Genomic DNA, 12,780 nt, shown 5'->3' on the forward strand with positions numbered 1-12,780 from the left:
TAAGTTAAAATGGACTGAGCTGAAGTGAGTTCAATTTAACTGAAATGAAATTGAAATTCTGAAATGAAGTTAACAAACCTGGGCTTAGGCTGGGATCGAAATAAGCAAAAGTGAGGTGGGTAACACAGTTTCACTTCCCATAACCAACAAAGGATGTTGGTTAGCACTGGATGTAAGTAAGAGCGGATGCCTCATCGTCCCGCTGAAGCCCACAAGTGTCACACCAACAGTGTGAAACATGCACCTTCTTTAAGGCTGCAGTAAGCAACTTCGCTCCAAATGGCAGCGAGAGGTAACTGTCTGAAAAAAATGAACTTCAATACCCAGAAATCCTGTAAGGTGAGGTCAGTAAACGTCACACAGCTCGCTCATGTTTACCAAGCTGCCGGTCTGTGATGCTTTATACCAAAGGAAACCAAAGAGGCAAGAGAGGAAAAGATCTAAAATTGGAGCTTTCTCTGCTTTCTCTTCGCTGTTTAGGAGACAGTTTGGATTTCACATTTAATTTTCAATCACTTCCTTTGGGAGGAGAAGTGACCATACGACATCAGAGTTCAATTTGGGCAAACAGGGCGATTCTACAGCGGCCCAATTAGCAGAGATGGACACTCTTCTCTATTACAGCCCCACTTTGTGTTTTAGGCTGATGAGACGGGTGTATTTTTACATAAAAACCTTGCCTAGTGCAGCTCTAATGTGTGTGATAGACTCAAAGACTGAGAGGGTTGCAGTAGCACCCCTGCTGATTTGACTCTCACAACATCATAACAAGTCAACAAAAATACAAAGTAAATTTACATATCTGTTTCGATAATAATCATAAAATCCATTGTTTGGCTGTGAATTGAGCAGCAGTGGATGAGTGTGTACCCCATTAGCATGTCATTTTTCCTCTTCTTTTGTTTGTTTCCCCCCCACAGTGTGCATCTATAGTCTAGAAACCTTTGGCAGCACTTTTCATACACTTACTTTCTTCAGATGATAATGCTGAACCGTTAGCAGAGACAACAATAAAGCTGTGAAAACTTCCTTTAAGTCTCCCCACTACAGCCTGAGTCAGTGTTTGGGGCCAAAACATAACCCATCAAACAAGCACAAAATGTCCACAGTATGATATTATGGCATATGGTGGAAAATGCATATGAAATCAGCTTTGGAAACTGTTTTGAACTGATACCAGAAAGATGTTTAGGTCCTGATTTCGTCTCAACTTTCATTTTGCCGTTGTATTTCTGCTGGTTTTCAACGCTGGCGCAGACTGTTGTCTCAGCATCTATTCATCTATGTTTGCTGGGAGTAAACTTTCAAAATCTTTCATGTTGTGTTTACCATAAGAACAATAAAAGTGTGAAATGCTCCTTTATGTTTCACCTTTACTGTGAGGTCAGGGTGGGGGGGTCAAAGTTCAGACATTTTATGAGCACTGTTGCTGTTGTTTTTGTGTGTGTGTGTGTGTGTGTGTGTGTGTGTGTGTGTGTGTGAGATAATTATTTACAAATCACACTAATTGTTTAAAAATAACCATTCCACGCTCTCTTCAGGGTTGTAATTGTTTATGTGTAACTATGTTAAAGTAATCGGATTACAAAAAATGGTATTCTGTCACAGCTACTTAAAAAACAAAACACAGTAATCAGATAAATCATTTTCTATTGAATATTATTTTACATAACCATGCTTAATCATTGTTACCCTCTCTCCATTTAACTTCATATTTGAAAGATTAGACTCTTCAGATAATAGCTAATCTTTTAAAGATTCTGTTTTGAAAGTAAACTTCCCAACCTCAATTATATTTCCATTCTGTTTTCAAATGAGCGGTCCGTACACGCCACGCATCGCGTTATTGTCAGAGATTTGTTTGTTCTTATCGGTGTCTGAGAGCACAAACTCCATTAAGCGGAATGGGTTTTTGTGACTGCACCAAGATTTCTTGTGAGGATTGCCGTTTCATTTCACTGATCTGACAAGTGCTCCTTTTTACGAGGGCCTTGATGGAACTGACTTTGAAATTTTTGAGTTTCCTGGGGTGGTGCTTCGCTAATGTGCACGCCGTTTATAGTCACAACTGCATGGGGCTTGACTCCAACCTCCTGCTGCGCTGTGTGAAGACTGTGCAAGACTGTCGGCGGGGGGGGCTCTTAATGTGAAGCATCTAGTTTGTTGTTTTACGCTCACGTTCACATTCCTTTTGTCTCCTGCTTCCTCTAGCTTTCTGCTTTAGCTTTAGCTCTGTCTTTTCAACCCTTTGTCTTCAGCTCTCTCTTACTTAAACATTCTTACTCTTTACTTTCTATCTCCTTCTATCTCTATCTGTCTTTCTTTTCATTTTCTTGCCTTCGCTGTATAATTTGAATACCTAATATAACAGTGAAGGAGGGTCATCTGCCCCTGACTTAACTAGAAGCTAGACCTCTACATTTGATTTATTATGTTATTTTACCTAGTCATATTCCACTCAAAGCTTGAGCTGTATGAATAGTTTACTAATCAGTTGATAAAACATATAACCAGTCAAAAGTTTGGACCCACCTGATTGAATGTACTATGTTTTTCATTCTCTTAAAGCCATTTTGATCTAAAGGCTTATGCTTAAATGCTTTCTTAGACAAATGAAGTCGATGCCTGTGTATGAATTTCTTTCCAAAGCCTTTGCCTTTCCATCAAGGCAAAGGGCGGCTACTTTAAAGAATCTAAAATATAAGATACGTTTTGATTTGTTTAACACTTTTTTGGTCGCTGCATAATTTAATTTGTGGTATTTCATAGTTTTGATGTCTTTACTTTTATTCTAAAATGTGGAAAATAGTGAATGTGGTGTGTCCAACCTTTCGACTGGTGATGTAGATATACAAGATCTATATAGGAATCTGTCTTGGTGGCACTGGTGCAGAGAATAGCCTACAGCCTGCACTGAATTCTCCGAACCATAAATTGAATGCAAACAGTGCCAGTTCTTATCCAGTCTGCTCATCAGGCGATCAGGATGAATGGTATCTTCAAGTATTCCCCTCTGCGACCGCTCGCTTCAAAAAGAAATTGCTCCAATTAGAGCAAAACCAACCTCCTCCATACTGACTCAAGTTGTCGGCAACATCATGTAGCATGCCAGAGTCAGAAATACCGCCTCGTCCCAGGTAAGGACCTCTTCTGCTTTCAAGAGAGATGATGAGTTTCCCAGCAGCCTTGGGGCTCTACAGCAGCGCCGTCCTTTGATCCCTGTGACGGCCGAGTCCTGCAGAGCAGAGCTAGTGATTAAAACAACTTTGGCCTTTGTAGATTTCGGCAGCACCAACGTGTCAGTGGATTTGGGCAAGTCGTTCAGCTCACTCGAGTAGATATACTTCATCCATATCAGTGTGCTTTTGATTTGGTAACACAGCTGTTTATTATGCTGGTGAGCACAGGACTCTGGGATTGAGAAAGGTGTGAATGTGTGTAAGTCACAGAACTAGAATGGATAGAACGGTCGATCATTCCTATTCAAGGCAACTTTCCAGGACGGTCGGAGCGGCGGCCATTTTTATGTGAAGCGTAGGGCTAGCTTCTGTATGAACCGACTTACGGCAAGTCACTGAGGCCAGAGGTTTTACAGCAAGGACAAAAGCAATGAAATGAATTTGTCACTCATGCCACTATGGTCTTTTACAAGTTGCTGCTGTCTTTTTTAAGTCAGTCAAAAGTTTTGACATTGTGCACAGTTAGTAGAAGTGGTTAAGAGTTAATCTGTTTCAGCCAATGTCCGTTAGCTGTTTAAAGTTAGTGATTGTTAACTCTTCTCTACTGGTTAAGCTATGTTAGTCTATAGCATTTAAGGGGTTATATTACGTTACGATGATGCTTACCAGCTAGGTTTGCTAAATTGCTGATTTGACGAGAAGAGCTAATGAGAGAGGCACAATCTTTGATAAAGCTACGTTAGCCTCGTCGCTAATGTTAGCTGAGTTTGGACAGTTTGCTAACGGACTCATCTGCACAGCTCTCAAGCAAGTGTGACAGACTTTAATTAATGCCCAGACTTGTTGTCACCATAGCAACTAACCCTTAAAATCCCATAGTCGTCATTTTATGCTGTACTAGCCAAATTACCATGACAAAGAGTAGAGGGACCGTTATATCTGTTCATGTTAGTATATGAATGTGAAGCAAGATAGTGCTGAAAAAAAAAAAACCTCATACAGTACAACTACATTCTCAGCAAAACCTTCCCCTGGATAAATGAAGGTTTGTCTTCAGTAGCTCAGAAACAGAGACACGGTGGTTTCTTTGATTATCTCTCTCCTTGCTTTCATCCTGCTGTTTCCTGGGAAATGACTGCAGGAACGAGCGCTGGAGGTGACAGTTCTTGATTAGATGAGGCTTTTTTTTGTTCTACATTTGTTGTCTTTACAGTTTCTCTCCTCTCTCTCTCTCTTAGTCCCTCTTATTTTCCTCTCTCTCGCCTATATTTTACCCTCATTTCTTCCTTCCACCCTTTCTGATATCCTCTTTCTCCCATCTTCCCTCCTCCTCACTTCCCTTCTCTCTCCCTCCCCTCCTCTCCTTCTCCACCTCACCTCCCATCTCATCATCCTAATTGCATTGTGTACCACTATTATTTCCTTGATTATCCTCTGTAATCAGCCGCTGACGGTTTCCGAGTGCCTTTCCCCAGCTGCAGGCGACACAGCAGAGATCAACAAGTCGTCACCTCAATTTCACTCCTCAAACCAAGAGCCTGCATTGATTGTTTGCCCCATGCTGTTGTTTGCAGTGGTGGTGTTTGCATGTGTGTGTGTGTGTGTGTGTGTGTGTGTGCGTGTGCGTGCGTGCAGATTGCTTCATCCACACAGTCCTATATAGCTGACCTTAGCAGTCAAAAGGAATTGAACAGTCTGCTTATTTTGTTGAAGATGCCCAGCTGTGATAATTCTCTCTGCTACTTTTCCACAAAGTTAAAAAACTTTTCATCCACATATTTTTTTTCCTTCCTCTCACCCATCTTTCCTTCCTTCTCTCCTTGTTTCCTTACATACATGAATACATACATACATTCACCCCTTCACTTTCCCTTTCTTCCTTTGTTCCCTTCCACCTTGCCTCCATCACCCCTCCATCCATTGAATCCAACCATCCATTCATCCTTCCTTCCATTCTACCTTCTTTACTTCCTTCCTTCCATCCATCCACCCTTCCTTCCTCCCAAACTGACTATATATCTATATATGTCTTCATTAGCTAATCCTTCAATAGGAAGATGTCACATGGACCTATATGACCAGGACCTATGTCACATGATTCTCTGAAGTAGGTGTGTGTGTGTGTGTGTGTGTGTGTGTGTGTGTGTGTGTGTGTGCGTGTGTGTGTGTGTGTGTGTGCGTGTGTGTGTGTGTGTGTGCATCAGAGAGAGAGAGATTTCCAAGGCTACGAATCCTTTATGTGAACAAAATAAACAAAGACCGCCTTTGGTGTTTCATGGTGCAATGAGGGTAATGAGGCACACACACACACACACACACACACACACACACACACACACACACTCACATACACACACACACATTGCTTTATGACTAACACGCACTGACATACACAACGTTATAGAGGTATAGCACTGCAATTTTGACACGTCTTAGTGCCTTCTTGAATTGTCGGTTTGATGATTATTAATATAGTGTGTCTCTGATGCCATGACTGTTTGTAAGTAATTGCCAATAAAGAAATTCAATCAACATCTGAGTAAGAGAGTGAGATGGGGAGAAGTGATTTGCTGAAGTCAGAAAGGAGAAAATGATAGAGGAAGCTTGAGGAAGAGGGAATGAGAGTAAAGGCAGCTAACAACAAAGCTGAACTTGCCCGAAACAGAAATGTTGAATATGAGGCTGCATACAAAGTAGCCTATACTTACTGCTGCTTTGTATTGTTTGTTTGTTTATTTACACCAGTGGGGTCGCATGAAGTTTAAGGAGCTAACAGTAACCAAGGGAAATAGCGGTGACAAAAACTCATGGTGTGTTCACACTGCAAGCAACTTGATTGATGGGTCGCTCTGTATTCTGACCGACTGTGGGCGGGGCAGACGGCTCTGATTGCATCTATGTAGCGGTCTGCAGCTACAAAGTTTGAACTGGCAAAATCACTGTTGTAGTCTTTCAAATAAAACCTGTAAAGAACTAGGAAGTTTTGAATGGCTGTGATCAACTTCTCTTCCATTTTGCACTTGCCAGGCAGAACTGTTATTCATGAAACAAAATCACATTGGTAGGGAAACAAGGAAGCACAGAAATGTGATTGGCTGTTGACAGCTGATGACCTTGAAAAGTTCAGCTGTTGCCAACTTTTCTCGATCCATAAGCTTGTTGAGCGTCCGCACATCGGCCGAGTGTCCCTGGTCGTTTAGCTCTACAGGAAATGTATACACTTCCGGTGACTTGTTACCTCCGCCAAGGAGGTCATGTTTTCACCCGCTGTGTGTTTGTCTGTCCGTCTGTTTGCAGGATATCTCAAAAAGTTGGGCATGGTTTTGCACAAAACTTGGTAATGGGCCAAGGAAGAACTGATTCACTTTTCATGTCGATTGGCCAAAAGGGGGTGTGGTGGTGGTGGGCGTGGCATATCACCAAAAGGTGCATAACATGGCAGAGGTCTGTGCTCTACTGAGCACATTTTCTAGTTGATCATGTTGCTTGCAGCGTGAACGCAGGGTGAGAACATTTACAACAAGCTGCAGTGAAAGGGCAACAACAGTGAATGAGGAAATATGAGGATTTAGAAGCTGCTTGATCGTTCATAATGGGGCAGATTTCCTCTAACGAGCTCAGCAAGCAGAGTCTCCAAACAATTAATTTGCTGAGCTGATCACAAGATGTTTGTTTTGAGATGGCAATGAAGAAACGGAAATCTAGACGCTTTTCCACAAGGCAACACAACCGGTCATGTGACATTTTACACAAATTGTATTGACAGTCTCACAGTCAGGCAGTGGGGGCTGGTGTGGAAGAATTTGACTGGTTCAGCCAGCAAGCCTGAGCACACTGCAGAGTCCAAAGCCAACCCATCCCTTCCTTTTTTTTCTGCAAATGTGTGGTTTTGCTCGTACAAATCTACAAAAAAAAAATCTGCAACTAGTATACCATGGGCTTAAAACTGCAAAATGGATGCTTCTTGTTATGAGTAGCCTGCAACCAGCAATCTGACTTAGAAATGTAATTGAATCACTCAGGGATGAAGGGTGGGGGAGGTGAGTGAGAGCAAAATCTGCCATTTGTTGCACACTTTGATCCAAAATACTATGGGTGGCCGCAGTGGGAAGCAAACCCCCTAACTCTTGCAGTGTTACTGCCGCACTGTGAGTATTGAGTTACACAACATCATTGGAAAAAGAGAAGGAGAAGAGGAAGTCATAGTAGAAGAAGAAGCCCTATGATGACTTTGGCAGCACAACAGGAGATGGGTCCCCCTCCTCTCAACTCCTCCATTCCCTCTTTCCCACTCTTCTCTGATGTCTGCATGGGCTTCATGTTTCCCCAGGCATGCCGGCACTTCTTTCGTTACTATAGTAACCTGTGCTCCTTCCCCGTCTCCCCTTCCACCCCCAGTGCATCGTTAAGAGCTCATGATCAATCGAACAGCCTCTCCCGTCACTCTCAAAGCCTTTTGGAGAGGTTATGATTACATAACTGCATTCTCGGTTTCATTCCCCCCCTCCCCTTTTTTAGTCTCACTTTCTCGTATTCTCTCGCTTCCTTTTTCTTCTACCTATGCCTTGTTCTTGTTCTCTCTCTGTCTTTCTCTCTCCTCTGTCATTTCCCTCTTAACCCTCCAGGGATGAATAGATTATTCCTTGTTAAAATTGCTGGTAAGTCGTTATAGTGTAATGCCACGATCCATGAAATTATATATCCAATACTAGAATAAAGTCTTTGTATCCATCATTGTTGTCTGCTGATTGTGAGAGAAGTTACACAATCTCACATAGAGACGATAAAATTAACAGTTTTGAATCTGGAGAATTTGCATACTGTCTTCATACTACTGTGTCTCCTATTGTGACTAATTGGTATTGGAGGCAAGTGAACTGACATGGTGGTCATTTACCAAAGTGACATCCCCCTCTAGATTGCCCTGAGATTTCAGCACCAATCGGTCAGTGCAAACATCAATAGTGAAGGCAGAGTGTGCTTAGCCTTTCCCATGTAGCCACTAATGTATGCCCCATTGTATTGAAAAAGGAATAAAAATAAATCTCTGGCTTATATGGGGCCCCCTACTGGAACTGGTCTAGGTCTATTTCCATTTAAAGGCTCTGAATGACACTGCCTCATTTATAAAGAAACCCTGTTATTGTGAATTGTGTTGCACGGAAAACATTTGTGTCAAAGGGTATAGCATACTGTTTGATAATTAGTTAATAATAGTGATACTTTGAACAGATGATAATGTACATGCATTTTGCACACTGACATCTTTTCTGTACTTGTGGTACCTCTGTTCTTGAGCTTCGTAACATGGAACAGCTAAAGCACATATCCCAAAGGCACTTTCTGTACATATGCTAATTACATGTTAAGTGAACATATTTGATCAGGTGTATAGTTTCTATATAATGCTAGTCTGACACTTAATGTACATACAGTATATATGGCCTTCTGTTGACTTGTTAATGTGAATATATGCATAATACAATGCACATTTGCACACCATGGACATTGCTGTAAATTCACATACTCGCTTCTTCAGTCTTAATATCTCTCCCTCATTGTTCTGTACTGTATATATTAATGGTAGGAATGGTTCTGCTATTTCAGACAGTATACTGATAACTTTGTTTTACTGATAAAATTGTTCACATTCCATTTTATTTTATTTTATTCATTAGTCATTAGGCTCATTTTGTAATTGATTTGATATTACTTTTATTATATTTGTCTTTTTTCCCGAGCTGAATCCTAGTGCTTTTGCTGCTGCAACTGCTAATTTCTCCACGGTGATTAATAAACTGTAATCTCTTCATTTTAATTGATTGGAAGCGCTTGTCTTTTTGGAATCGCTTGTCTTTTTAACCTAAACGGGTTGGTTCAATACATAAACTGTAAAAGGTTCAATAACATTCATCTTTCCTAAAGAGGTGCATTTATTTGTCGTCTTATTTTTGGTTGAAAATAATTAAGATTGCATCAAGAAAAGAGAATCGTCCATGGGTCTGCTATCCATTAGTTGTGACTGCTCTTCCGCAATCATGCAGCACGGTCTACATCCCACAATCCTTTGCGCACCACAATAGTTGCCAGTCATTCTGCCGAGAGAAACAAATGTGAGTTCTGACTTGCTGAAAATACTTATCAAAACAGCGGAACAAGTAGTCGCTTTTGCTTGCATTTACGCTTATTCTGATCTGCTAAGTTGTTATTTACTGTGTAAATACTGTTTCAGACACTATGAAGGAGACAACAGCCAAGCGACGTGAGAAAGCCAAGGACTCCAAAGCCGACAAGCAGAAAGATGCGGGCCCGGAGCCGCAGGACGTTGAGATGCCGGAGGAAGATGCGGCTAACGCGGTGAAGCCCCCCAAGGAGCTCGATGCGCTCACCCTCGAGGGTAACGTCAGCTTTCTGCCGTAAAACAACCCCAAAAAACACCCAAACAGCGATAAAACGTACTGAATAAACCCTGTCAAGTTTACAGAGGTGGCTAACGTTAGTCAGCTTGTTAGCCTAGCCGGTTAGCAAAGGCTCGGCTAAGTCTCTGATCAAGCTAACGTTAACTATCAGGTTATGACACAACTAACTACTTAGTTTTTGTTGTTGACAGAAACAGAGGTAGATGCTAGCCACGGCTAGCTGCTTATTTGACGCATATCTGCGTTTTTAAGTGTTTCCAATAGCATTATTTGCTAGCTAGCCATGTGTTAGCTTCTTTCCTAATAGCACTGGCAGTTTCCAGTTGTTGTGACAGGAGTGGAAAGCCCTTTCAATTGACGTTAGTGTTGACAAAATAGCTGCCATATTTGAATAACATCTACATTATACTTGTGTTGTGAGGTGAATATTATTGAAATTTACGAAAGTGTTTACTTGAGCGGTTGTTTTTTTTCTCAACCCGTCTTGTCATGTCTTTGACTTTACTAAGTTCTTGATACACATTTGACTTTGCCCTGATAAAGCGCCCATGCTACTACTTTTGCATTCATTGAATCTAGTTGATGGTTCATATTTGTGCGCATCCTTTGCAAGGAAAAATGTCAAAATATTGCTTTTATTCCTCTCCCTCCTCCTTTTTTGCTTTCCTTTGTGCCAACCTTTTCCCTTCCTTCCTTCTCTTTTTGTTCCACACCTCCTCTTCTCCTCTACCTTGCTCCTTATCTTCTTTTCTGTTCCCCCGCTGCAACTCTCCATGCTCTCATCTCCCTCACATCTAACTCTTCATTGCCTTACCATCTGCCCCTCTCCTTTCTGTTTCTCCATCATTGCTCTTTCTCTCCTCTCTTCCGCTACCCTTCCTCTTCTCCTCTCCTTCCCCCCTTTGTCAATTTCTCCTGACTTTGTCTCCTCCTCCCCAGACATCAAGGAGCATGTGAAGCAGATAGAGAAGGCGGTGTCGGGGAAGGAGCCCCGGTTCGTCCTGCGTGCTCTGCGGGCGTTGCCGTCCACCAGCCGCCGGCTCAACTCCAACGTGCTGCACAAGGCCTTCTCTGGCTTCTACACCAACAACGCCACCGCCAAGGACTATCTGCTGGGCTTCCTGGAAGAGGTAGGGGCCTGCGCTGTGGTTTCTCAGCCCACAAGTTGGGACACAAAAATGTCTAAGAAACCTTTGCTTCAACTTTTTTTTTCTTTTGCATTTGTCAGCTTATGTTTGTGTCAGTGTAACTTATATTGGAATCTGTTAATAGAGCACCTTAAAAAATAATCTCTTCCCTACAAAACTAACTGAAAACTAGAACGCTAATTATATGCAAGAACTACCTGCTGGGCTTCTTGGAGGTTGTCTGGGTTCTTCAGCTTTGCATTGGGAATCAGCATGGGCTGCAGGATGAAAAGTTTGAAAATCTCTTATCAACATACATAGATAGAGAGAGAGATAGATAGATAAATGCACAAATTCTAACATTATACTTAAATTTTAACATTGTATATAAAAACTAGAAGCTAACTATGTGCAGGAACTACCTGCAGGGCTTCTTATAAGCGGTTGGGGCCAACATGGGTTGCAGGCCGAAAAATAATCGCTTGCTTTCATAACTGACCAAGTGTAATTATGTAATGCAGTACTGCAGTAATGATACTTACAATTAGCATATTGAAACTAGCAGCTATCTACACTAAATGTACAAAATATTACAAACACCTGCTCTTTCCATGAAAGAGTCTGGCCACATGAATCCATCCTATTTATTTTCTTTATTAAATCCACTATACCTATGAAGAAGGGCAGCTTATAGGAAGGTTTTTAAACCTTGAGACATGGACTGTGCAAATGAAAATGCAACTCGATATAAATAAGGTACTTGGTCCTTAGATTTTGTACACTCACCCCATGACTGCCTGGCGTTCGTGGACGAGGTGGAGACAACTAGAAAAATGTTATTCATGTTATTAATTTAATTGAACATACTGTGTCTTGCTCTATATCCTCTGTCATCGTCTAACTGTGGTGTTTTACATCCTTACCTTCCCCTCATATTACTCCCCTCCGTTCCCTCGTCGCCCCTCTCCTCTCAGCCCATGGAGATGGCGGAGGGTGAGGTCCAGTTCCGGCCCAGGACGGGGAAGGCAGCCTCCACTCCTCTCCTGCCTGAGGTGGAGGCCTACCTGCAGCTCCTCCTGGTGGTCTACCTCACCAACAACAAGAGATACACCGAGGTGTGTGTGTCAGTCTCTCTCTCTCTCTCTCTCTCTCTCTCTCTCTCGCGCTCTCGCTCTCTCTCTCCAGAGGGTGTCTGTAGGTCCTGGAAAAGTCAGATAATGTGTTAAATCATATTAACTCAAGGCAAGTTAAGTCTTGAAAGTGTTCCAGGTTTTGCGTACTGGTTTTTTTTTTCCTAGTGAGAAATCTACTCAATCATGCAGACCTAAGATCTGATCTGGTATACATTAATTTTCACATTTATTTGAAATTTTAATCTCATTCTAACTGGCAATGAAATGGTCTTAAAAAGTCTTAATGTAACAGTGTGAAACTCACACCCTTCCTGCTCTCTCTCTGTCTCTTATATCTCTGATCTTTCGTTCTGTGAGATGTTTATATTTTGAATATGTATACCGTAACACCAGATATTTCACATGTAAATTTGTCAACTCTACCAGAACCAAGCATCTTCTAGAGGTTGTTTTCTAAAAATGTATTTGGGTTTTAACTTTTAGCAAATGGCAGTTGAATTTTTGGATCCTTTGGCCACTGTGAAGATGGAAAAAGTTAGTTTACTGACCTGCTACCAAGAAGAAAACACTGTTTCTGATTGTCTTGTGTTCTTTTTTTTGTCCGTAGTCCCAGAAAGTGTCAGATGACCTTCTTCAGAAGATCGGCTCTCAGAACCGCAGAGCGCTGGACCTGGTAGCTGCCAAGTGTTACTACTATCATGCTCGGGTCTACGAGTTCCTCAACCAGCTAGACACCATCCGCAGGTATACGCTCACTCACACATGAACACACACTCTGATGCTCTCATACATATACACACACTCATACTCTCTCTCTCACATACACACCTGTAACCAGGAATATGCAAGTAATTATAAAGCCTTCTGTGATAGGTTTTCTTTACAAAAAGACATCAAAACGGAACCAACAGACAAAAATGTG

At 41.8% G+C, this 12,780-nt stretch overlaps 1 protein-coding gene across 2 annotated transcripts in view; it reads left to right on the forward strand.

The window, feature by feature from the left end:
* psmd3 (proteasome 26S subunit, non-ATPase 3) overlaps positions 1 to 12,780 on the forward strand; it is a 66,987-nt gene that overhangs the window by 46,667 nt on the left and 7,540 nt on the right. Inside the window, exons 1-5 of one of the 2 annotated variants that reach the window (XM_071898603.2) lie at positions 9,257 to 9,292; positions 9,412 to 9,576; positions 10,538 to 10,728; positions 11,700 to 11,840; positions 12,466 to 12,602. In XM_071898603.2, the coding sequence (XP_071754704.1) occupies positions 9,417 to 9,576; positions 10,538 to 10,728; positions 11,700 to 11,840; positions 12,466 to 12,602 (629 nt within the window). In that variant the 5' untranslated portion in view covers positions 9,257 to 9,292; positions 9,412 to 9,416. Of the gene's footprint in view, positions 1 to 9,256; positions 9,293 to 9,411; positions 9,577 to 10,537; positions 10,729 to 11,699; positions 11,841 to 12,465; positions 12,603 to 12,780 lie in introns of those variants that run through there. The other variant, XM_071898604.2, reaches the window with a different exon arrangement.

This window comes from Centroberyx gerrardi, chromosome 7 (assembly GCF_048128805.1).
Source record: "Centroberyx gerrardi isolate f3 chromosome 7, fCenGer3.hap1.cur.20231027, whole genome shotgun sequence".
Lineage (NCBI taxonomy): Eukaryota > Metazoa > Chordata > Actinopteri > Beryciformes > Berycidae > Centroberyx > Centroberyx gerrardi.